The 25,575-nt window shown below is 45.4% G+C and overlaps 1 protein-coding gene across 1 annotated transcript; it reads right to left on the reverse strand.

The window, feature by feature from the left end:
- LOC138200350 (1-phosphatidylinositol 4,5-bisphosphate phosphodiesterase gamma-1-like) lies at nt 1–24,706 on the reverse strand. Its single transcript, XM_069152931.1, has 32 exons — nt 23,416–24,706; nt 17,376–17,525; nt 16,279–16,372; nt 14,467–14,514; nt 13,563–13,647; nt 13,365–13,445; nt 12,846–12,880; nt 12,568–12,640; nt 12,330–12,425; nt 12,122–12,240; nt 11,207–11,292; nt 10,973–11,093; nt 10,298–10,466; nt 9,568–9,687; nt 9,355–9,462; nt 8,495–8,679; nt 8,162–8,362; nt 7,195–7,314; nt 6,916–7,099; nt 6,222–6,299; nt 5,846–5,949; nt 5,662–5,758; nt 5,472–5,538; nt 4,786–4,952; nt 4,539–4,635; nt 4,213–4,437; nt 3,503–3,648; nt 3,302–3,416; nt 2,821–2,982; nt 2,643–2,731; nt 2,103–2,287; nt 1–1,763 (listed from the first exon to the last, which is right to left on the reverse strand). Exons 1-32 carry the CDS (start codon nt 23,675–23,677, stop codon nt 1,703–1,705), a joined length of 3,930 nt encoding a protein of 1,309 aa, XP_069009032.1. The 5' UTR covers nt 23,678–24,706; the 3' UTR covers nt 1–1,702.
- Nucleotides 24,707–25,575: the final 869 nt, after the last annotated feature.

Below are 25,575 nucleotides of genomic sequence, written 5' to 3' on the forward strand. Positions count from 1 at the left end.
TACATGAAAGAGCTTTATTAACTGGAAACTTGCACAGGATTCTTAATGCAGAGTAATAATACTGGACAGTTAGCATGGGTACGGAGAGGAAACAACTCCAGTCACATCGCCTCATACACATTGGCTGCAGGCCGAGAGGATGACCTTTGCATTGAAGTCCGTCGCCGGTGCAACAGCAGCGTCGGGAGAAGGACAGGTTTGTGTCTACGGGGACATTTAAAGGGAGCTCCAGGTACACAATATTAATTTCTACATAAAGTTACAGTATCTTCAGTCCGTTATCCTTCGAGTTCTTTCATCTGCACCCGTCTGATAAATAAAAGAAGTTATATACAATGAGAAATTAGACCGGGAGGGGGGTGGGGGGGGGGTAGATATGAAGCCATGCAGCGGGTCGAATCAAAGCTTGCTTTTTGTGGCAGATCCAGGACCAGTTAATCTGTTGATTAGAGCCAGATGATGGGGAACTGGTCGCGGTCACGTGATCTGAGCCGTCGGGTAAAAATAATAAAAAGAAGAATTCTTTGCTTTGTTTTTCCTGTGATTAGCCCTTAAATTAGTGTTTCCAGTGGAGGTGAACACCTGAGCCCCCTCTGCAGGTGACATCCAGGGGGCGCTCTCTCTGCTCACGGTCTTCGTGCCTCTCTGAAGGCAGCATAGATCGATTTTAGAGCCCTTTGAAGAAGTAGTAAAAAAGACCTTGGTCGTCCAGTTTGTGCCCCCCCCCCCTCTCCAAACAAAATAAAAGACTCGGCCTTGACTCGGAGACGCCGGCTTCAGATTTTAAATCCCTTTTTTAATCCCATTTGATGAGTGGCGGTCCGAGTCGAACGCTCCTCCTCCAGTTTGATTCCCTTCAAGGAAAACGTATTCCAGTTGTAGAGAAATCCGTCCGTTGCCTTTGACTTCCTTCGACATTGCAGCAACTCTACAAAAGCACAACAACAAAAGGCACATACAGGAGGCGTCCTCGTTGATCCCTTTTTGATCCCTTTTTTTCATCCTTGTATCAAAACCTTTTGTTTTTGTTTTTCATTTGTGTAACCTGAGTTTTTTTCTTCTCCCTTTTTGATCCTGTTTTTCTCACTAAAGCCTGAAACACAGTATAAAATAAGAATTAGATGAGCTTCTGATGAAAGTTGAATTTTGTACCATCCTCTTAACTGAAGTGTGAGACAAAAGCTTTTTTCTTTTAGGGCCAGAGATATAATTGTCCTCATTATATTATCATATTATTTTCTTTGATTGTTCGGTCCGTGAAGTGTCTGAAAATAGTGAAAAATATCGGCGTTTCAAAAAAGCTTCTTTTTCTGCCAAATTTTCACAATAAGTTTAATATGTCATGACTCAAAATAAAAACAGCCAATCATCAGGAAAATGTCTGTATTGTTTCCATGGAAACATCAGAAGAAGCCCACCTCCAGTTTGTTATTACGGCGCTTCAGCACTTCAGTCCGTGACTGTTTTTATAGCTTAGTTTTGTGTCTCCTGTCGTCCTTGAGATTCTTCTTGTTTTTCGCGTTTACATTCTGCCGTCACGTCACATCTCACGTTTTATTGTGAAGCAACGCGTGTTGCTTGTTTCTTTTTTTCCAGTTTAGATCGGGATTGCATGTCGCTGCTGCTGCAGAGAGCCTGTTTGTTCCACCATGTCAGGCACTGTTTGTGTCCGGAGGGTAGCGCTCTCTGGTGGTCGGGGGGATTAGCTGCGCTTTGCTGCCACCTGCTGCCTCAGCTTCTCCCTCCGCTTCTTCTCCATCAGCCTGCAAACATGAAAACAAAATAGCAATTTGAGAGACGAGATTAATTTGAAGGATTACACGCCAGGTTTAAACCTGCTGTGAAGACCCTTTGTCTCCCCCTACTGTCAGTGATAGTAATTGCAACATGCCTTCCCCGTCGTTACTGTAAAAACGATGGATGAATAAAACAAAAGGCGTTACGACTGCGAAACTATTCGTTTAATTATCAGAATTTGGTCTAATGATGTTTGGAAAGTCCAGAAAGGATGCAGGATTATTATAATTACAATATATTATTATTTTAAACGTTTAATCCCACACAGATCGGTGACCGCGTGTTTCTTTCCTCTCTTCGCTCACCGGCGGTTTCGAGCCTCCACCAGCTCGCTCAGCTGGTCCTGAGCGGCCCGGAGCTCCTCCAGACTCTGCTGGTAGCTCAGGTCCGCCGAGCCCGACCGCTCCAGCAGAGACACCTGGTTGGACAGCTCGCTGGTTCGGTCCCGCAGCCGCTGGATGGACGTGTACAAGTTCTCGTCGTCTTCTTCCTGCAGGAGAGAGGATGGAGGTCGGACGAGGTGAGAGTGGAGGAAGACCGAATGATAACTCAATATTTGATCCATTCAGCCCTCTTTATCCTGAAAAGCTCACTTTTTGGGCAAAGGCAGAGTACAAAGACCGTTCATGTTCTCATTCACACCGGCCGAAGCCCGGAACCGAACCTGCAACCTTTTCGGTGTGAGGTGACAATGCTAACCACTGCACGACCCCAGTATATTATGTACTGTCCGAAAATAATGGTTTTAGTGGTTTCACAATGGTAAAGTCAAGATGAATGTTTCTTTACTTGAGTAGATCATTGAATCTCCAGTGGGGGTCCGGCAGTGAGGAAGTGTTTCGTACCTTCGCATTGACGATCTCCACGTGAACCAGAAGCGCCGCGAGCTCGAGCTCCTCGCTGTAGCTGTTCTTCAGAGGGATGCTCCTGTAACCTGGCAACACACAACAACAACAACAAGTTCAACACAAAGACAGAAACACAAACATGTTTAGAGGAGAAGAAGAAGAAGCCGTCTTTCACCTGTCCGCAGCAGACGCACCGGGTAGGTGGCCTGAGCCAGGAAGTTGGGGTCACTGAACATGTCCTCCTCGTAGACGGTGCAGCGCAGGAAGGAGAACGAGGGGTTGTGGATGTCGAACACAAACTGCTTCTGCACCCACACAGGATTCAGACCGTTATCGGCTGGTGGGGGGGAGGGGGGAGGGGGGAGGGGAGTGGAGAGGAGAGGAGCGGACGGTTAAACCTGCAGCCGGCCGGCACGCACTACACACACACACTCACACACACACACACACACACACACACACTCTCACACACACACACACACACACACACACACACACACACTCTCTCACACACACACACACACACACACACACACTCTCACACACACACACACACACTCTCACACACACACACACACACACACACACACACACACACACACACACACACACACACACACACACACACACACACACTCCTGGAACAGCCGACTCACCTACGACGTCCGTCTTACACTTGCAGCCGTCGTAGTCGGCGCCGCAGATCTCCATCTCCACGAAGGGACACACGATGCTGCGGCCGTTTTTAGGAAGGTGGCGAGCGCCCAGCACCTGAAGGGGGGGGGGGGTGTAAATGATTATGGTGATGGTGATGATGATGATGATGGTGATGATGATGACGGTGTTGCGCCTCTGACCTGCAGCTGGACGGTGATCGGCTCCACGTGCAGCGTGTCCTTGTCGAACGGGTCGAAGCCGTCGTCCCGTGTGATGTCGGGCTGCGGAACGAAGCCGCTGCCGCCTCCCATCAGGAACAAGGCCTGGTTCAGCTGCATGGGTTTATCTACACACACACACACACACACACACACACACACACACACACACACACACACACACACACACACGCGCGGTATTAACATATCAGATACACCTTTTATTTGATCTCACAGCTAATTTGAAGTTCACAATGTTTAGTTTGAATATTCTTTAGAGGCCCGAAGACGTAAAAGACTTTTTTCCATCTCGATAATTTTTTTCTGAGTTGAGACGATCGCAGGAAACGATTCAGAGATTTCACATTGGGAGGTGCAACGTTGATTTTTATCTTGTTTTTTTACAAACAGACATTTTTTTCATCTTTAACTTACAAAAACAAAGTCTAATTTTTTTATTTTTTTAAGAGTGACAGCTGATAAAGTTACTTAAAACGTACTTATTTTAGCTGCAACTCTGCTACTTGTACTTTTACACAAAGAAGAAAATTAGTTTGAGTTATTTAGTTTTATCAGGTCATTCTTTCCTCTTTTCTTTCCGTTTTCTTGAACTTGTGTCCGAGAAGAGGAAAACGGCCTTCAGAATAAAAGCCTGCGTGCCGTCTTATTAAACGTCCCCGTCAGATCCCGACCTGGAGTCTGGAAGTTGAGGGCGACCAGCTGCGAGCCGCAGAGCCACATGGGCAGCGGGTCGTAGTTGGACGAGTCCAGCCGCTGTCCTCGGGGATAAACTCTGGACAGCTGCCGCCGGTTGTACTGCAGGAAGCGCTTCCCTCGGCCGCGGGTGGCGAACTTCTCCGCCTTCGTCTCCGGGAAGGAAGACATGTCGCGGTAACACGCCCGCTCCGTCCCGATCTCTGCCGATCAAACAGGAAGTGAGACGCGTGATGAGGAAACGTAAAAAAAAAATCTAAATCGAAGTAAAGGTGAAAGAGACGAGGGGAGTGTTGATTCTTACTGTCCTCGTTGAAGGGAACCGGTCGGCAGTAAACCACCAGCTCGGACAGCTCCACCGCGATCTTCTTCCTCCTCTCCATCTGTTTCTCCTCCTGCATCTGTTACCATGGAGACAAGACGAGTCTAAGGTGCTGAAAGCTATCAATTTTAAATTTCACCATCACAGGTAGAATATTTTCTTTCTTTTTTTTTTTATAAAATCCTCAGGACTGGGGTGTTATTATCAAAGTTGCGTTTGTTTGTCTGACCCGGGCATCGGCGCTCTGGGCCGCCTCGCGGATTTTGCCGACCCAGCAGGTGAGATCCTCCAGACTGTCGGCCGCCACGTCCAGCGTCTGGACCGGGTGAGAGGACACGTGCTGCGAGTGGATCGTGAACACGAAGGGACGCGAGTTCTTCCCGTCTTTGTGCACCACTGGACGGGTCGATGGCGGTCCGGGAGGAGGAGGAGGAGGAGGAAGAAATTCAGACATGAAACGGTGCTGATTTACTAACAGAGCCGGTAATTAATAAGAATTCATCAGGACGTGTAGTTTAGATTTAGTAAAGGAGGAATATCAGATTTAAACATAATCAATTTGATCATTTTCTGTTTGAATCCGCAATAAAAATTAAACTGAAGTTTTGTCAGAGAGGAAATAAATGTATTGTTTAGAGACCAAACTGGTCAAAAGTAAATCAGCTTTATGAACAAAATGGAAAAAAAATGAAGATTATTTGATCCAATCTGACAGTTTGATGTGGAAATATTTTACACCAGTTCAGACTACGTTTAGAATTTTTTTTTTTTTTTAATTACTACATCATGAGACAGTTTAAAGACGTAAACAGATGATTCTCGTTTGCTTTTGTATGTTTGTGTGTTTAGGTTCAAATTTAAAACCGTTTTTAAATTTTTTTTTATTAAACTCATCACCTCTGTTTGTTCACTCACCGACGTGGCAGCTGGGGACGTCGATGAAGCCTTTAAGGAAATTACCCAGAGGGCTGTTCTCTGAGGACTGACACAAACACAGAGAAAACACACATTATAATAATAATAATAATAATAATAATAATAATAATAATAATAATAATAATAACTTCCTGTTTTATGAGAGCACGTCGACGCTTTGATTACTCACGGCTTCGTGCAGCTCTCTGGTGGGAGAACTCGGCACCTCCTCCACGTAGTTGGCGGGGAACCACAGCTGCTTCTTCCCCCCGTAGTCGCCTCGCCACCTGAAGGGCGGCGCAACAGGCCGGTTAACGACAGACTTTATATAATAAAACATGGAGGAAGTGGCGTTGAAGCCGAGCGTCGCTCACCAGCCGCCCTCCTGCTTGTCCACGTTGAGGATGAGCGCCTGTTTGGGGAAACACAGCTCGTCTTCTCTCTGAGCTCGATAGTCGTACAGAGCTTTGACCGTGCACTGAAACACGCCACAAAGGAGACACGTCAGTATTTAAAGGAGGCGGCGGAAGCTAAATAAGTGGATTTATTTTGCAGCCTTGAATAAGTGGATTTATTTTGCAGCCTCTTTCAGACCTCATGTGAAGACTTGATGTGTTTAAAGCAGCTTCTTTTGCTGCTGATGTTTACAGAATAGTGTTTCCAGTACAGTAATGTGATAATCATTTATTAAATCGTATAGTAAGACGTGATAATCACTAATTAATCAGATTAAACCGTGATAGAACTCACCCGCGCTGTCGGCATCTTATTGGCCTCCACGTAGAAATGAGGAGTGCGAACTTCATAAAGAGCTCCGTAGTCAAGCTCCTGAAAACAGACATGAATATTGATGATTAATTAACTCTTCATTTATTTTACTTTTAAAACGAATATTTTCTGACATTTTAGACAGTAAACAACAAATTAATCTGTAAAAAAAAATTATATTTAGCCTCAAATGTTAAAAATAATTCAAGCAGATTTTCAGGTGAAGTTCGTCCACAGCGCCCCCTGCTGGGTGGACGCAGGCGTCTAACAGTTTGTTTACATGTGAAACAAGTTGCTCATTCCCCAAAACTAAAAGTTTGTACCACACGAATGCAGCGCTCAAAAGTATCATTAACTTTTGAGCTACAAATATGTGAAAGTAGAAGTTTTCAAAAATATCTTACAAGTTGCACCTCGGTTTTTTTTTTATTATTACAAACTAGTCTTAAAAAGGCCGTTTCAAATCTCTGCACATTTTTTCTTTCAGTGCCTAAAAATCATTTACTTTCATAACAAGAAAAATTTAATTTAATTAAAAACAGTGCAATTAATTAATTAACCACAGTTGTCATTAATTGTAATTATTAATATAAAATCAGAAGATTAATGTTCATGTTGTGCTCCGACAGCAGTTTAATAAACCACCGCCGTGCTAGTTTTAAAGTGTCCGACTGACCGTGGTGCCCATCCGGTCCAGCGCGTCCTCGTTGATCGGATAGCGCAGCCTCATCTTGCGGTACAGAGGATGCTTCTCGTAGTAGCTCACCAGATCCACCAGACTCTCGAACTCGGCCGAGCTGCCGAGCATGAAGAGGCGTCCCTCCTGCTGGATGCGGCAGTGTTTGATCTTCCCCTCCGCCCTGCACACGGGAGGAGAAATAATAAAACCCACATTTTTATTTAGATTAAATTCTCTGGAGGAGGAAACAGCTGATCTGGCGCCACCGTTCTCTACCTGAAGGAGATGGCGTAGGAGTTGTGTTCGCTGCGTTTCCGCACCAGGAAGGCTCCGTCTCGGGGAACCCGCATCAGCATGTGTTCGGCCTGGACCCGGGACAGACTGGAGTGGTACCACCTGGACAACAGGACACGTCTCCTTCAGCACACTGATGCAGGTTTAGTTATACAACTATAGACTGTATGTAAAAGTGTTCGTAGCTTCCAGGTCTGAAAAATTAGGCCTTCAGCTGCAATACCAGCGAGTGCCACTAGAGGTCGGCTCCAAAAAGCCTCCGGCTCCATAGACTCCCATTCAACTTCTCTCATCAAATCCAAAGTGAATAAAATGTGTCCATCAGTTATCTCGGTGTTGTTAGCTAAAGTCACTCCTTCTTATTAGTTTTCTGGAGGTCCATCTGAAAATAATCCCTCATTCATTAGAAAAGAAGATTCAAGAAGACCTGTTTTTGGGGGCGTGTCTGTTTGATTGACAGGCCTGTGGTGCAGTCAGGTTACAGCTATCGGTGGGCGGGACGTAGTATCGTCAGGTTTCCAATCAGATTGAGTCAGATCCACCGCTTGCTCCTCCCCCAGCTCGTCCAAATATGGTCACTTCCTGCTTTTAAACCGCTCCGAACTAACAAGATGGTGACGGACAGAATCTGAACTGGAGGATTCATAACGTTCACAAACCGACGGGTGACGTCACCGCTGGTTGCCGTTTGAAGAACATATTTTCACTCAAGGGTTTAAACAGGTTTTGGGATTTTTATGAACATATTTTAAAATCACCGCATGTTAAAAATTCCAAACAATTTTCAGGCCTGAAAAACCGTTCTTCTAATATCATAACTTTTCCAGGAATTTAATGAGCGTGAGAACCCTGCTGATATCTCCAATTTAACTCCACAAAATACAGTCAAGCCCCATTCAGATATATATTTTTTGTGACATTTCAAACTGGTCGGTTGACGTTCACTCACTCTCGGCTCTCGTGAGCGTTGGGCTGCGGTACCGGGCTGCCCAGCCTCATCTCGAACTCGTTGCAGCGCAGCGGCGTCTCCCTGTAGTGGCAGATGAGGCGGTAGAGGCTGTCGAACACCAGGTTGTCGGTCAGGTAGAAGCGGGTGGAGCCGGACTCCTGCCGCGAGTGGATCCTGCAGTGCTGCACCCGACCGGAGCGCCTGCAGGAGCATTTTAAGGTCATTTTCTGGCAAAATACATAAATATATATATATATATTTATTTATTTTTCACCGTTTTAAAATGCCAATTACGTTTCTTTTTCTCGTCGTTCTGACAGAAAACCGACTGACCAGAAGGAGAGGGTGTAGTCTCCGACGAACGTCTCGCTCTCCCGGACCAGGAAGGTGCCGTCTTTGGCTCCGCCCTCGCAGTAGTCCTGCAGCAGCTTCTCGGCCACCTGCCGACCGTCGCGGCCGCCGCCCAGCTTCCCGTGGAACCAGCGCTCAGCGCAGTGCTGCTCGTTGTTGTTGCACTCCTGACGGATTACGGAGAATATTAATATTCATTATTTTAAAAAATCTCTGCACTTCAACCTGTTAATTTATCTCCTTCCTCCTCTTTTACAAATGAGAAATAAATGGATGGATGAATAGATGGATGGATGGATGGATGGATGACAGATGGGTGGATGGATGGATGGATGGATGGATGAGTGGATGGATGGATGGATGGATGGATGAGTGGATGGATGGATGGATGGATGGACGGATGAGTGGATGGATGGATGGATGGATGGATGGATGGATGGATGGATGGATGGATGGATGGATGACGAATGATGGATGGATGGATGGATGAGTGGATGGATAGATGGATGGATGGATGGATGGATGGATGGATGGATGGATGGATGGATGACAGATGGGTGGATGGATGGATGGATGGATGGATGGATGGATGGATGAGTGGATGACAGATGGGTGGATGGATGGATGGATGGATGGATGGATGGATGAGTGGATGGATGGATGGATGGATGGATGGATGGATGGATGGATGGATGACGAATGATGGATGGATGGATGGATGGATGGATGGATGGAGGATGGATGGATGGATAGATGGATGGATGGATGGATGGATGGATGGAGGATGGATGGATGGATGGATGGATGGATATACTTTATTGATCCCGTAAGGATGACGATACCTCTTTTCCTTCCTCTTCCTCCTCTTCCTCGGCCGTCTGGTAGCGAGACGTCTCCTCCGAGTAGTAAATCTTATTACTGGTCAGGACGAAGTAGTGAGGCGTCCACGTCTGTAAGTCACACGGAGACGTTGTCACGGTGATCTGTGTGTGTGTGTGTGTGTGTGTGTGTGTGTGTGTGTGTGTGTGTGTGTTTTGTTGGACTCGAGGACTCACGTGGTCGACGGGGTCTTCGAGGTAGAGGATGCCGTTCTTCAGCGAGTTGCTGATGTCGTTCTCGGAGTAGCTGGCCGACGTCACCTCCTCGTACAGAGTTCCTTCCACCAGCTTCTTGTGCTGCGACGCAGAAATCAAACAAAAGACACTCGTGAGATACAAACAGCTTCACAGTTAAAGGATCGTCCTGGTTTCATTTCAACCTGCTGTGTTTTTCCTTTAACTGTATATATTTTTGTCTCTTTCATTCTTTATTCGAAGTGGTCGCTGATCTTTTCACACAAAAATAGTGAAACAAACAAAAAAAAATCAACACTGCGGCAAAAAACCAGAAAATTTACAGAACAAAAACTCAAGTAAAAATGAAATTAAAAAAAAAACTATAGAAATCTATAAATAATCTATACAATGAAAACAAAAACCACATTTCACATATCCATGGTCATATCCACAGGTTCAGGTTCATCACATTTTGTTTTTGTGACTTTACAGAAGAAATAAAATCTACTTTTCATGGGTCTGATGTCGATTGATTCATTTTCTTTTCTCTAAAAACAAGCTTAAATCCAAAGTTGAGGGAAGTGATGCTTTTTGTAGGCCAAAGACTCCACTGAGCACCTGCTGCACTTTCATTTCAACCCATCAAGACACTGGGCCATAACCTCTAAGGCGATAATATTAACTTATATAACTTTCTATTAATCTGTTTTAGAGAAGGTGGAATAGAAACCTTGATGAGGATCTTCCTGCGGAGCTGGTGCGGCGAAGGAAGCTCCTCGGCGTTGCTGTCGACCGGTTTGGTGAGCAGCAGGTCTCCGAACACCTTCTTGAAGTGCGTGGCCATGTTCCTCTGCTGCACCACGCTGCAGTGGTCCTCGATGGACAAGATCACGGGATACCTGCGCGGGTTCAAACGGCACGAAAGGAGATAAAAACTCAGTAAAATAAATAAATTAATTAAAAAAAGGTCACAAACACGTGCTGACTCGTGAACTGTATTACTGCCTTCCCGTCTACCGTGGAAGTTTGAGCAGAATAAAAAAAAAAAAAGGTAGAGTGAGTGCCACCGAGATAACCAACAGTTTGGATCTCTATGCTGTTCTTTTCTCTCTCTGCTCTCCTCACACCTCCAACTGCTGGAGGCAGAAGCTCCGCCCACCTCTGAACCCGCTTCTGTCGGAGGTTTTTCTCCCTTAAAGACGAGTTTTTTTCCCCCCTCCTACTTCATGTGGGAATTGTTCAATTGTTTGGTTTCTCTGTATAAATGCTGTAAAGTTCTGCTGAAATAACCTGAGTTGTGATTTGGCCGCTATATAAATCAAATTGAATTGAATTGAATTGAATTGAATTGAATTGAATTGAATTGAATTGAATTGAATTGAATTGAATTGAATCGCGGACTCACTCGGACGTGACGAAGGCGTGTTCTTTGATGGTGTGCAGCACGTCCAGGAACTTGATCTTGGAGGTTAAAGTGTGGCCGTGGTAGATGATTGGCAGGTCGTCGGGTCCATCCCAGCAGTCCACTAAGATCAGAAAACACAGAATTAAACGAATTAAACAAAGAATAAAGAACTTTAAGGTCCAAAAATATCAGTGGAAGGATGAGGAAAAGTCCAGCGAGTCCGTCGTTCCTTACGTTCGATGCAGCGGCATCCCATCCTCAGACAGCGAGCGTAGGCCTCCAGAGACGACTCGCTGGAAAACTGGTCGCCTGTCAGGTAGCTGCAAGACGATGGATGTGGCAAAAAACATAAATCATGAAAAACTCATAAGGAGGAGTACTTTTGAAAATTTAAGAAATGTTTATTATTCAAAGGTTTTCACGGAAAGACAATCGATTTAAAGAAAGCGTTAGCATTAGTTAGCTTGGTTTTCATCTGAGAAGCTGTGAAGCAGCTGAGTTTATTTTTGTCATAAAATGTCTGTTTTATTGTTATTGCTAATTTTTCAGCCAAATTATAGACATATCAGTACATTGGTTTTAGCCTAGCTTAGCACAAAGAGTGGAAGCGGAGGGAAACTGTTAGCCTAGCTTAGCACAAAGAGTGGAAGCCAAGGGAAACTGCTAGCTTAGTGTAGCACAAAGATTGGAAGCAAAGGGAAACTGTTAGCCTAGCTTAGCACAAAGACTGAAAATAGAGAAAAGAAAGTCTGTCAAAAAAAAAGTAGAAATCTATTTACACCCTTGTTATAATAGCAAATCATCAATACATCAGAAACGTAACAGTGTTTTGTTTTGATGACTAACTGCTAATTAAACCAGAAGTTAACACATTTATATAAAGTAAGTAATTAAGGTGGATAAACATTATTAAGATAAGATTAGGTTGAGATGAGACTGATAGCTATTTGTTCATATTCCCATATTTTAGTGTTTAAATCACAGATTTGACATCAAACCACAATTATTTTCAGTAAACTTTTTTTTAATTTTTTTTAAATACAATAGAAAACATCCTGTTATTTGGAGGCTCCAGAGAAAACGATGTACACATTAAACTCAGCGTAGTCCGAGATGTGACCGTTTCAAAGACCGATCATGTGACCTTACGTGTTGTGCGAGGAGGAGATCCAGTACTGGGACAGCGGCCGCTTCATGTCGTCGGGGACGACGGGAGAAAGTCGAGGGTCCCAGACGGAGTTCTCTTTAGAGAACAGGAACGTCAGGAACTAAGAAAAAAAAAAAAAAAGGAGATCGTAAGATGGGAAAAGTAAAAAAAAACGTGTTTCTTCAAAGTGTTTTATTTTTTACGCGTCACCTCGTCCAGCTGCAGCATCGGCTCGGCCTGCGGTCCTCCCCTCACGTAGCCCACCAGGAACTCTCTGACGCGGCTCAGATCCGACGCCCAGGACTCCTGAGACGAGACGCACATACAAAAAACTTAAATTAAATAAAACAAAGTGATGACGAGGCAGTTTTTTAGACGAGCGTTTTTTTTAATATTTTGTTGTTGTTTTTATGTTAGTGGTTGACGGGACGCCGAACTCGCTCGGTACCTTCTGGTCCATCTGCAGGAACTTCTGGAAGTCGTAGAGGGAGATCTGACACAGCTCCGGTCTGTCCACGTTTCTGGAAACCACAACCGAGATTTTGTTTGCTAAATCTAATTACGCCGTTATTTTTTTTAGGGTTAAATGTACCGTAACGTTAAATAAAATGTTTCAGGAATAAAAACATTAAAATGCTGAGTGTTTAAAAGGTGGAGGTGGTGAAGACGAAAGGGACCGGTGGAGGAGGTGGAGGAGGAGGAGGAGGAGGAGGCGGAGGGACTCACCGCAGAGGGAAGGAGAGCTCCAGCTGCTCAATAATCTGAGGAACAAAAGGGGAGGAGCCAAGGTGGTGGACAGGTGGGAGGAGCCAGGGTGACAGACAGGTGGGAGGAGCCAAGGTGAAGCATAAAACAGAAAAAGGACAAGGTGAGCGTGGTGCCAGTGCAAGAGGTGGAAAGTTTAAATACTGAACCCCCCCCCGCCCACCCGCAGGAGTTTGTTGTCGATGGCCGTGACCATAAATCTTTTATTTTTGAAGCGACTTTTCTCAAACGCGTTAATGTAATTTTAGTTTTAAGTGATTTTTATTGCAGTAAATTTCCAGTAATCAGCAAAAAAATATCACAAGGAAAAAAAAAGTCGCGATCTTTTTTTTTTTTCCGTACACGTTGTGAGTGTGTGTACGAGTGTGTGTGTGTGTGTGTGTGTGTGTGTGTGTGAGTGTGTGTGTGTGTGTGTGTGTGTGTGTGTGTGAGTGTGTGTGTGTGTGTGTGTGTGTACGAGTGTGTGTGTCGGACACTCACGCTCTTCTGTGCGTCGAACATCAGCGTCCTGTAGAGCTGTGAGAAGTTGGGATAGGACAGGTCGCTGCGGGCCTCCACCTCCTGCCGAAAACGAGGAGGAAGCGAGTTTAGTCACGATGGGGGGGGGGGGGGGGGGGGGGGGGGACAACTCAAAGAGGGCAGAAGAGAAACGTGGGAACGTCGTCGTCCCGCTCTGACCTGCAGCTTGTCTTTGAGGAAACGCATGTTGGGAACTCTGAAGTTGACCTGCGGCAGCAGAGTTTTCACGTCCTTCACCGTGATGCTGCGAGAAGGAAAAACGAGAAGAGAAAAAAGCTTTCGGACAAACACGAGCAGTTCGGACGATCCAAACAGAAAACGACTCCGCCGGGATTCACATCTCTGAGTGTGATCATGCAGCGAAGGAATCAGATTTAATTTGTTCACACTTAATAAAAAATAAAATGGGAGTCACTGGGAGGGAAAAAAGCTTAACCGGCAGATTTCCTCAGAACTGTTTGAAATGTTTAAACTTAACTTTAAAAGACAAAAAGGTCCTTAAACTCAACAAAGAAAAAGTAGATGTGATAGATTTGGTGAAGGGAACAGATCTGCAGAGAAGACGTTGTTGTCGTTGCTTCCATGGAGCTGCTGATGTTTTTCTCTCTACAAACAGCAGATGGAAAACCACTCGGTGATTCACAAAACACGAGCCGCCGCCGCCGGCCGTCAGGACCAAACAGGAAGTGAGAGAAGCAGGTAGAGGTTCAAAAAAAATGAATCCAGGTCAGACGATCTTTCAGGGTAACGACCGCCCGGTCTGAGTCGAGCCGCCTCCCTCCCTCCCTCCCTCCCTCCCTCTTCCTCCCGCCTCCCTCCGTCTGGCCACTGTTGCTATTTTCACAGGAGACAGGAAGTTGCCCTCTCCCGGCCCATCGCATCACTTCCTGCTCTTTATCAGGCGGTGGCAGGCTGTTTGTCCTGGAGCGGCTTCCAGCCAAACAGAAGCCTGATGAGGTTGGGTGGGAGAAAACATGTGTTGGGAGGAAAGGGGGGGGGGGGGGGAGGGAGGGAGGCGGGGCTAGGCCGGGTGTTGATGTGTTTGTTTAGCGAGTCACCTCACCTGCCCTCGTGGCTTCTGTCCATGACCTCGAACTGCTTCCTCAGCCACCTGCAGACAGACATGAAACAAGTTCTTAGTCTGAAACTGAAATTAAAATAAAAAGATTTGCAAGTGATATTTTGAAAATTTCGTTTTCATTTTTCTGCTTTCACTGACCGGCTGGTAAATACATCAATAAACTTTAAAAGATGATTTAGGACGTCCTGTCGTGATGAACATGAGGCATCACTGGGTGAACGACATGAAGCGCAGCGGCCAACGAGGTATCTGCGTGCATACGTGCATTAATCGTAGACTGTTTATTAAAATGGACGCAGCTTCTGGTCCTGAAAAATTTGACTTAAAGCTGCAATACCACCGAATGCCACTAGAGGTTGGTTACAAAAAGCCTCCATAGACTCCCATTCAACCTCTCAACTTCTGAAGTAGATATATTTTTTAACAACTTATTTCAGTGTTGTTAGCTAAAGTCACTCCTTCTTATTAGTTTTCTGGAGGTCCATGTGGAAATAATCCACCATTATTTAGATATTAGGCCTCAAAAAGACCTGTTTTTGTCTGTTTGATTGACAGGCCTGTGGTGCAGTTAGGTTACAGCTATTGGTGGGCGGGACGTAGTGTTGTCAGGTTTCCAATAAGATCAGTCAGATCCACCGCTGGCTCCTCCCTCAGCTCGTCCAAATATGGTCATTTCCCGTTTTCAAGCAGCTCCGAACTAAGAGATGGCGCCGGATTTAAACTCAAGGCTTCATAACGGCCGCTCACAAACAAATAGGTGACGTGGTATCATCAAGCTTCATGTTTCCTTTCATGAGAAGTGAGCAGACTTTAGATCTGCAGGTAGATTCCAGACAGTCTGAAGAAAACCTGACTGTGTTTCTAACATTTTCAGCAGATGCATCTTCTCCTCCAACAGTTTACATAAACAGACCAAATTAGCCGTTTCATTTCCTCTGGCGGTTTCCAAACATAAACCGCCTCCCATTATGTCGACAACAACGTCTCTCTCTCTCAGCGACACAGACTCGCTCTGTTCTCCTGCTTTCACCACAGAGGCCAAAAATCGGCCTCCGCACCACGTTCATCTGGAGTAAATATTTTCACCCCCAAACAAATATTTGTCCTCTTCCCTCTGTCCCGTTCATGTCACTTCATCGCACACGGCGAAGGCAGCAAAGCGCTTCGGTGACTTCACGTGTTCGTTTTATTGGACTTTTCATTTCAGTTTTCTACTTTTAGTTGGATGATTTCAAGCAAAAATTATATATATGCAAACATCGGCGTCGTCTTCTTCACCGTAGACTGTATATAAAACTGGACGTAGCTGCCGATGCCGATGTAGAAGTGCTTTAAGCTGCAATACCACCGAGTGCCACTAGAGGTCAGATCCAAAAAGCCTCCACAGACTCCCATTTAACTTATTACTATATTATCTCGGTGTTGTTAGCTAAAGTCACTCCTTCTTATTAGTTTTCTGGAGGTCCATCTGAAAATAATCCCTCATTCATTAGAAAAGAAGATTCAAGAAGACCTGTTTTTGTCTTGTTTTTTATATTTTAAGGACAATCACATATTCGAAAATGGCCGCTGTGAGTTTAGTCTGGAATCTCCTGTTCACGTCAGAGGCGGACCAATCAGAGAGCAGCGTCTGTGGTGAAGCACCTTAAAATCAAGCTGTTGTTTTTTTAAACATCGTTGCAGCTGCATCCTGATTGGTTAAAGCCGCTCCAATCGTTTCCAAATGAACACAAGGTCGACGCAACAACTGCAGACTCACAGATACTCAGTGAAGTTTAGGTCTCAAACACACACCTGTCGGTCTGCTGCGGCGCCGGCGCTCTCTGGGTGTCCACCATCAACCAGTTCAGTCCAGTGAGCCACATGTTGACTTCCTCCTCGCTGAAGGCTGCAAACACAGACGAAGACGGACGATGCAATAAAAATCAGGTTTCATAAGACCATCAAGTCGTTGTTCTTCTGAGTCTGTTCGCGCTCAGCTGATCGCCAGCAGGAGTCTGTTGGTCCAGTTCAACATGCTTCCAGTTAAAGGACTTTAAATTAAAGCAGCTTTTTATTAAATCAACAATTGTGTCAGCTTCATTTGTCTGTTTACAGAAACAAACACAAGCTGAGCCGTGTTGACTTGGACCGTCTCATTTTTCTACAAAACTAAAATCACGTGACTTTAAGAATCATGTGGAAGTTTGTATAATCACATGAAAATAAGACGTTTTGGGGGAAATTAAGAAGCTAAACAATAAAGAATGTATCCGACTAAATAAAAGCATAAGTGTTGATATTCTAGAGTTTTATTCTTCTCATCAAATCTCAATAAAACAAATGATGGGTGTGATATATGAGACTCGAATGACAAAGAAGTCTGAGTGTATAAAAGTTTATTATTCCCTGAAGCTCAACGTCTACTGACTTTAATGTCTTTTCATTTGTCTGATCTGCAGTCAAAACGCGAGTTTATCATCGATTATTAAAAGTGTTTCCAATTAATTTGAATTTAATTCATCACCTGTTTGTGCTTTTAAAAAGGGCAGGCTGGTTTCTGGGTGAATAATGAAACTGCAGGGTGTAACGGGGGAGACAGCAGGGGGCCGTCAGGAGGTTGATCCAACTGCGAGGTCAGCGAACGGAAATCTAAAAACGTGGTTGTTTTTTATGGATTTTAACGATAACGCCCGATTTGTTGTTTTTTTAAAGGGAAAATCAACAAGAGGATGTTTTGTGACCTTTAATTTCGAGTTCAGATGTGCAGTATCTGTGAAAATAACCTGCACACACACACACACACACACACACACACACACACACACACACAGATATACACACACACACACACACACACACACACACACACACACACACACACACACACACACACACACACACACACTGACCTGCCACACTGAGCGTCCGCAGACGAAACTCCAGGCCGTACAGCACGATGAAGCAGTGGGCGGAGTCAAGTTTACGAGCCTCCTCCGGGTAGCGCTCGAAATCACGGGAGCTCTTCCCCGACCGCAGCTCCCGGATCTCACGAATGTCGACTGGAGGAGGGGAGGAGGGGAGGGAGGGAGGGAAGGAGGTGGGGGGAGGGAGGTGGGAGGAAGGAAGGAAGGATAGTGTTGCATGAACACAAATATGCACAACCATAAATCACACTTTGGCACGTTGTTCATTTCCGTGCCAAACACAGAAAAACTGCTGCTGGAGAGTCAAACAAATGCTCAGTGTGTGTGTGTGTGTGTGTGTGTGTGTGTGTGTGTGTGTGTGTGTGTGTGTGTGTGTGTGTGTGTGTGTGTGTGTGTGTGTGTGTGTCTCGCTCAAGATGTCTGCGGACGTCTTTAACTGTAATTATATAGCAACACTAATGTTTACTTTTACATTTAAGGGGACAAAAAAACCTCTCATCTGACTCAATCTGACCGAAGAGAAACCTTAAACGTGCCATTAATTATGAAGGGTTTTTTTAATTTACTAAATAAACTCACTGCCAAAGCGAGTTTTCAGCTCATATCAGGACTTAAAAGTACATTTAAAAAGTTATAAACTTGCACTTGTGTCCTTTTTCTACTTGTGGTGAAGCTGCATCCGAAGGGTTAACAGCCGAGTCGACTGACCACAAGAGCTATGATGTAAACTCTGGACTCTACTTTGACACTTGCAGCGGTCGACACACCCACGAGAAAAAAAACCTCTGGCTTATTAACATAACAGATGTCTTGTGCGCACACACACACACACACACACACACACACACACACACACACACACACACACACACTGCAGCGCACAAATACTTGAACTGAATGTCACTTTTATGAAGCCGGGATGCTTTTATTTCTGAAATGAAAATAAATTTTAAAAAGATGAATCAGTTCTGAGTCCAACACACAGCAGACGAGACGTTTTTTTTGGGGTCGTTATCGAGCCAGGACGAGCCGACCTCGGCAGGTTGTAAATAAAAAAACTAACCAGAGAAATCTGGTTCCTATCGGAGGATCAGCTGACGAGCAGGACGACGTTTGGCACGAGATTAAGAGAGAAGTCCGTTTTTCCTCAGATGGAAACGTGTCTGAACTTCACTCAACAGCTCATAAATCGTTTACTGAAGCTCCGCAGGAGGCTGCAGGTGTGAGCCACGAAGAAGAAGAGGAAGAAGAGGAGGAAGAAACTTGGGCTTTAAATGCAACGTCTCTGGAACGCCTTCAGAGAATCTCTTTAAATTTGGCCCAAATGTTCACCTGGACTCAAAGATGAAGAGATTCCATTTTGGTGGTCAGAGGTCAGAGGTCAAGGTCACTGTGACCTAACGGATGTCCTACCTGTCCGTCCCTATTCTTGTGCTTCGATGTCTCAAGAATGCTTTTGGGAGAATTTCTTCAAAATTTGGCCCAAACATTGTGTTGGACTGAGGGATGAGGCGAATATCTAAAAAAGGATCAAACGATTGGTGTTCTTTTCTGTCCATTATTTACACCATAACTGAGGAGCAGAAGGGAAACTGTGACCGTATTTTACATTTATGACACATCCAAAAAGTTTCTGGCTCTTCATCAGACAAGCCGCATTTCATTATTTTTGTGAGCTAAACCGAGACAAATAAAAACTTCAACAGCTGTTCCATCGTACCAGTAGAAGTTCTGCTGAATGCAGGTTTAGTCGGCTTTTAAAAGATCCATTTTTGTTCAGCACTCATCCCGTCTGTTAAAATAGTTTTTTGTAGATTTAGATTGTTTTTTATTTTGGTTAGATCTATTTTAGTTTTTAGTTTTTTTATGGTCGATGCTTTTAAGAAATTTGTCTTATTTGTTAAAACAGACAGTTTTGTCAGAAAGTTCAAAGTCCGGCCAGATTTAAATCAAAGTTTCTCTGAAGCTCCAAGTGTCAAAAAACAAAAGATCCATTTTGTTCTCAGTCGTCAAACTTTTTCCATTTAAATATCCGGCCGCTAAAAAAAGCCTTAAAGTCACAAAGTGCTTCTCGGTTGAGTCATTTTTCCTCCTAAATCTGAAATCAAAAATAACCTAAAACCTGCTCTTTGTATTTTTTTCTTATCTCTTTGTTCTTTCCAGCCATTTAAGTTTGGACGTTGGACAAAAAGGCCGACGGGCGCTCGGCTCGCCAAACGTCACACTTCACTCACCGTGACTGCATTAAAACACACCCTGCCTCTCTCACTACACACACACACACACACACACACACACACACACACACACACACACACACACACACACACTGACAGATCACACACACACACACACACACACACACACACACACACACACACACACACACACACACACACACACACACACACACACACACACACACACACACTCACACTGCGGCCTTTAATCCCGGTCCAGGCTGTAAACATGGTTGTGATAAAGACACATCTGATGTGAACGGATGAACAGGAAGGGAGGGGTGGGGTGGGGGGGGGGGGGGTGTCACACAGAGTACAAGATGCCAACAGATAGAAAAGTGCAACAACTGCACGTGACACGATGGTGTGTTTCACTGTCAGAGCAGCTGGTAAACTAACGAAGGCCTCCTGGAGGAAGTCGAGGTCGTCGTGCACCGCCGAGACCAAACCGACCGGCCGCTGATAATTGCAGTTTGCAGCTTCCAGGGAAACAAACTCTTCCAGGGTGCAGCGGTGACATCATCGCTCCCCGCCACACGGCACCAAGAGTTTACGGCGAGGAGGGAGGGTCGGGTCGGGTCGGGTCGGGTCGGGTCGGGAGACAACCAAAGACAAAGAGGCTGAATCCAACGAAGTTTTATTATTTTTGAGTCACTGATTTGGTCTTTAAATCTCCGTTTGGTGCGATATCGGATAAAAAAAACAGCATTTTACGAGGGTTGAAAAAAAACCCAACCTATGACAACAAATGATTGTACTTATTTATACTGCAGCGTCACAAAACATAAAAAGACGAATAATAAAGAAGAAATCTGATATTTCCGTTTCATCTGAGATACCGACAGAAAAAAAAACACGATTTTAAAGGCGAGTTTTTGTATATTAAGACGTTTTGTGCCCAAAATCAACGGCGCTCCGGTTAACTGCTAATCGTGTTTAAATGACTCCTCGTTGACTTCGGAGTCTTGGAGGCGTCCGCAGCCTCGTCTTTGCGGTCCGTGTCTCGACTTCCTGCAGGAGATGCCGAGACCTTTTGTTTCTCAGTCCTTCAAAATCCGAGACAGGAAGCGAGACACTCCCCGATAACTCCGCGCTTCCTGTGCCTCAGGATTTAATACCTCCACTGTTTGCCAAAGAGCTCATCTCGAAGAAAAACACACAGTCCGAGCGTGCGCGTCTGTGTGTTGAGGCTGAAACTTTATTTTGAAAGTCCCAAACAAACAAAAGGAAGGAAAGTCGGGAGAGACGGGGCGAGGCGAGAGGAGACGCAGCGGAGAGGTCATTCAGATCAAATACGAGAGACGGACGACCTTGAAACTCAAAAAGAAAGTGAAAGAAAAATCTGAGGAACGGGAGGTCGGAGAGGATCTGAACGTAAGGAGGGTGTTTAGGTGGATGCGTGGGTGGGTGGGTGGAGGGGCGGGGGTGAGGGGGGTGTTGGTAAAGGACAGCTGGAGGAGGGAAGAAAAAAAAAAGACAGAAAAGAGGAGGGTAGCTGGGAGATAAAATGAAGGACGCGCGGAGTTCCTGGAATCTCCTGGAGGGCTTTTGTCCGGTGGGAGGTTGTTTGTAAAGAGGCGTTCGTGGGTTATGAAAGCCTGCGTGTGTGTGTGTGTGTGTGTGTGTGTGTGTGTGTGTGTGTGTGTGTGTGTGTGTGTGTGTGTGTGTGTAGAAATGAGCGGAGTAGGTGTTCACTGTAGTTTTTTTCTTCTACAGACTCGTAACGCGTCGTCCCCTCAGATTTCACCGAGGCGGCGTTTATGTGGTTGTTTTGGGGTTTTTTTACGATTGAGGATAAATAATTTGCCCGAGCCGACGCACATCTACACCGGCCTTTAGTCTCGGAGACCGAACGTAGGAAAATGTGAGGAGGAAAAAAAAAAAAATGCAGCGACCCTGAGAAATCAACCGCACACAAAACACATCCGAATCCAGGGAAATATCCCTTAAACTTTGTGCAAAAGCAAAAAACTGAACAGCAAATATTAAACAAACACACAAAAACTCAAGTTGGGTTCACTAATATTTCAATCTTTCATTTTTTTAAGTATTGGAGCAGCCTTTAACCAATCAGCATTGAGCACCAAATGATGACTTATAAAAAAAAACAAGTGACTTTAATGTCATAGCATTTGGCCACGCCCACTGGTCGCTGATTGGTCGAACCTACGCGGTGGTTCCAGACTGTAATCACAGCAAACAAACTGGAACTGTAAACAAAAAGTGGGCGGAGCCAGACCACCAAAAAGTCCCTGCAAACACAAAAACGCTCTGCAAGTATAAAAACTTTCACCTAAATACAGAAATGCTAAAATAAAATGAAATCAGTGGTAGTAATGAGATATTATTGCAGATATTTCCACTTCCAGCAGCCTTTTTTTACTAAATACTCCGATCCGATTCGAAACCACCTCTGAAGTCGTGTTCTGTGTTCGGTGCTCGTTTTTCCTGTTTTCCTGAGATAAGGTGTGTTGACCTCTCGGGGGGGCGACTAACAAAAAACAGACGAGATAAAGTGTTTGTTACCAACAAAAGATTCACCTTCAGCGGGTTGACTGAAAAAAACAAAAAAGCAAAAAGGAGTTCTCAGTTTTTCCTCCGAGGGAAGCTGTTTTTTTTTTTTTTTTTTTCGGAGTTAGAATAACACATGGCAGACAGAAGGAAACTCTATCATGCCAGTTGTGAATGCCGCAAGTTTCTCGGCGCTAAAAGACACCGAAACAAATCCTCCCTCAGGCCGCAGAATCCAGGGCGCAGACAAAAGCCTCCAACACGCCCCAGACGGGCTCGATCCGCCGCAGCCTCACGAGCAGCCGGGCGTCCCAGGACGGACGGGGAGCCGAGTGGCAGCACGCCGCGCGAGGTCACGGGGTCGCGACCCGTCCCGTCCCGTCCGCCCAGGAGGAGGCTCCCCCGACGGCTCCTCGGCTGCACGCTCGGGTCGAAGACGGGAGGGCGAGACCGCCGACCTCAGCGAAACGTCAACTTTTTACAGCGAGCAAAAGCAAAATCTGCCTTTTTTTTTTTTTTAAAGGGTCACTTCACCCAAAACAGCAGAAAACACACGTCGTTTTCCACCAGCTCCGATCGGATCCAGACAATAACAGAGATTTCTGTTTGCTCGGTTGTCATAGAAACTGTCGTTGTCATTCCTGCGACTGCGGACCGAAACTTCAGTCACTTAAACATGATAAAAAAACCTTTAAAAAAAACCTTAACAACCGGCTCAGAGTTAAAGACAGAAGGACACAGAGAATCTTCACATTTAAGAACCAGAGCTTTTTTTGTAAAAAAAAAAATGACTTCGAATGATTTAATGATAATAAAAATGTGATTTATTTTGCGTTAACTTTGTCTTTGTATCATTTTGAATCTCTTTATGGTTGTTTTGTGTCTTTTGAGGTTATTTTGTGTCTCTTAGTTGTTGTTTTGTGTCTTTTCTGGTTGTTTTAAGTCTTATTTAGGGTTTTTAAAGTGTCTTTGTGGTTGGTTTGTGTCTTTTGTGGTGGTTTTAAATCTTTCTGTGGTTGTTTTGTGTGTCTGTGTCTTTTTGCATCTCTTCCTTGTCATTTTGAGTCTGCAGTTGTTCAACTCCTCCGCTGCTACAAACTAAATACTCTGACCCAACTATAAACAGTATTATAGGAAGAGATGCAGGTTCTACTGTTGGTGTCTAAACAGCTTCATAAAACCAACAGTTTTCTTAGATGATACTCAACATTAAAAGACACGATGGGGATGTCCAACCCTTCAAACAGAGACCCAGAGATGCGTCCCATACTCACTCTCTCCTTCCACTTTGTCGGGGTTTCGGTTCCACACTATCTGCCTGGTGTCCTGCCGGATCTGGAACGTCCTCCTCTCGGGCCGCTGGGACTTCTTCTGGTAGAAGACGGTCATCACGGTGCCCATCTCCAGGCTGTGCAGGATGCGGGGACCCGCCTCCGTCCAGTCCAGCATCCTGGAGGCCGTGACCAGACCGGTGGCGGCGCCGGCGCCCTCCTCGGCGCAGCCATTGAGGCAGCCGCTGAATCTGGCTGCACACATCTTCACTGCATAGCTAACCGGGGAAACCTCGCAGGATCACTAAGTCTGTCGTGGCGTCTCGATCTCGGCTGCTTTTTCCTTCAGTCACCTACTGAATGCACCGCGGAGGGTTATCCAACATGACCTGAGCCGGATCAGCCACTCGGGGCGACCGGCGGTGATCAGAACAGCTTCAGGATGAAACACGAGCTGGAGGACATCCCTCAGCAACCGCAGAGCAGAAACACAGGAACACGGAGACGTCTGAGATGTGAGCTCTCCTCTGGAGGGGGAGTGGATCCCGGTGTTATCCTTTCCAGATGCTTCTGGCAGCGCACCAGACAACCCACTCGGGGGTGAGTTCTCATCACCGCTGCACTCAGGTTTCCACCCTGGATGTGTCCTCCTGCTGGTCCTTCAGTCCACGGTGGCAACAAAAAAAAAAAAACAAAAAAAAAAAGTTTAATTATTTTTTTTTAAAGGGCAGAACAGTCCGGCTTTTAAAATCCTTTGCTTGGACCGCGCCGGTAAACGAGACGTGGTTATCCCGTGAGAATGAAGTCAAAGACACCGAGTTATGTAACGACAAACACCCGGAGGTGGGTGCAGCAGGGCGGCAGAGAGGAGGAGGAGGACGGGCAGGCGGCGTGGCGGCTTCACGGAGGTGAAAGGGGGACGGAGAAGACGCGCGGATGGGAGAGAGCACGGAGCGGCCGCGGCGAGAACCGTGTGCGCTCCCATCCGCCGGAGCGTTCCGCTCTCTCTCCCCTCACACGCGGCTCCTACCTCTCCTCACCGCCGACAAGCTGCATTCACCGGACCGCAGACAACCCGTGTGGAGGAACCGTCGGTACGGAGACGTGCGGGGGAGGTTTTTCGTGTTGCTCCGCGTCCTGTATCTCCCTCCGTCTGGTGCCTGCGCGTCCCGCTCCGCTCCAAACGCCAGAGGTCTGGAGAGGAAATTAGGGCGAGCAGACCGGAAAAGCTTGATGAGATTTGTTTCCCCCTCTCTCCTCTCGGTGCTGCTGTTAGTGGATCTGAGGGGAGGATGAGGGAGAGCCGGAGAAGGAGAGGAAGGAGGCGGAGAGCAGAGCGACCTCCGCGGGCCTCCAGGAGATCTGCAGGCTGCTCATGCTGAACTGAGGGAGGAGAGGAGGAGGGTTTTTGGTCGGTGATTGGTCGTGTCAGGAGGTCAAGTGGGGTTCCGGTTGCAGAGGTCGCCGACGTGTCAGCAGCTGCTGCAGTAAATTCAGACTTTTAAAAAAAAAGTTAGATTTACAGAGAAAAGTAAACTTTAACTACCAATAATAATACATATGATGACATGCATCTTATAAAATATGATGGATGAATTAGTCCTGCTGCTTTTCATACATCTGGTCACATGATGTTATTACAGGGACTAGAACAATCTGTCAATAAGACATATGTCCTCGATTAATTGATCAGCTGTTTGGGCTTAAAAATGTCAGAAAATGATGAAAAATGTTGACCAGTGTTTCCAAAGACTAAAGGAATCAAAGAAATATTCACTTTTTAAAAAGATGCCATCAGAGAATTTCTGAATTTTTTTTTTTTGTTTGAAGAAAAAACTTGAAATGATTCATTTGATATCTTTGTAGTCACTTTGAGTCATCAGGTTGTATTTCTTTAATGTTTTTGCCTCTTTGCGGTCTTGTTGTGAGTCTCTGTGGTCATTTTCTGTCTCTTTGGACAAAATAGGATAAAAAAAAATTTTAAAAAGTGCACTCGGCTGGTTCAAATCATATCCATCACATAGATTAAAATCTATTCACGTCAGTGATGACGTTAGTTACGGAGTTCCACAAGGTTCTGTGCCGGGTCCGATACTTTTCACATTATACACGCTTCCCTTGGGCGATATTGTGCATTAAAACTTGAACTTAACTGTATATAAA

This window comes from Embiotoca jacksoni, unplaced genomic scaffold (genome assembly GCF_022577435.1).
Source record: "Embiotoca jacksoni isolate LCO1_2020_lvr unplaced genomic scaffold, fEmbJac1.0.p SCAF_19, whole genome shotgun sequence".
Classification (NCBI taxonomy): Eukaryota; Metazoa; Chordata; class Actinopteri; family Embiotocidae; genus Embiotoca; species Embiotoca jacksoni.

Bases quoted from the DNA above. Each gene is read 5' to 3' on its own strand.
- LOC138200350 (XM_069152931.1), bottom strand. From the start codon at position 23,677: ATGTGTGCAGCCAGATTCAGCGGCTGCCTCAATGGCTGCGCCGAGGAG. The intron at 9,463-9,567 runs GTGAGTCCTCGA...TGTGACTTACAG, and splicing joins TCGAAGACCCCGTCGACCAC to ACGTGGACGCCTCACTACTT. The intron at 3,417-3,502 runs GTCAGAGGCGCA...CCCCCCCTTCAG, and splicing joins CGATCACCGTCCAGCTGCAG to GTGCTGGGCGCTCGCCACCT.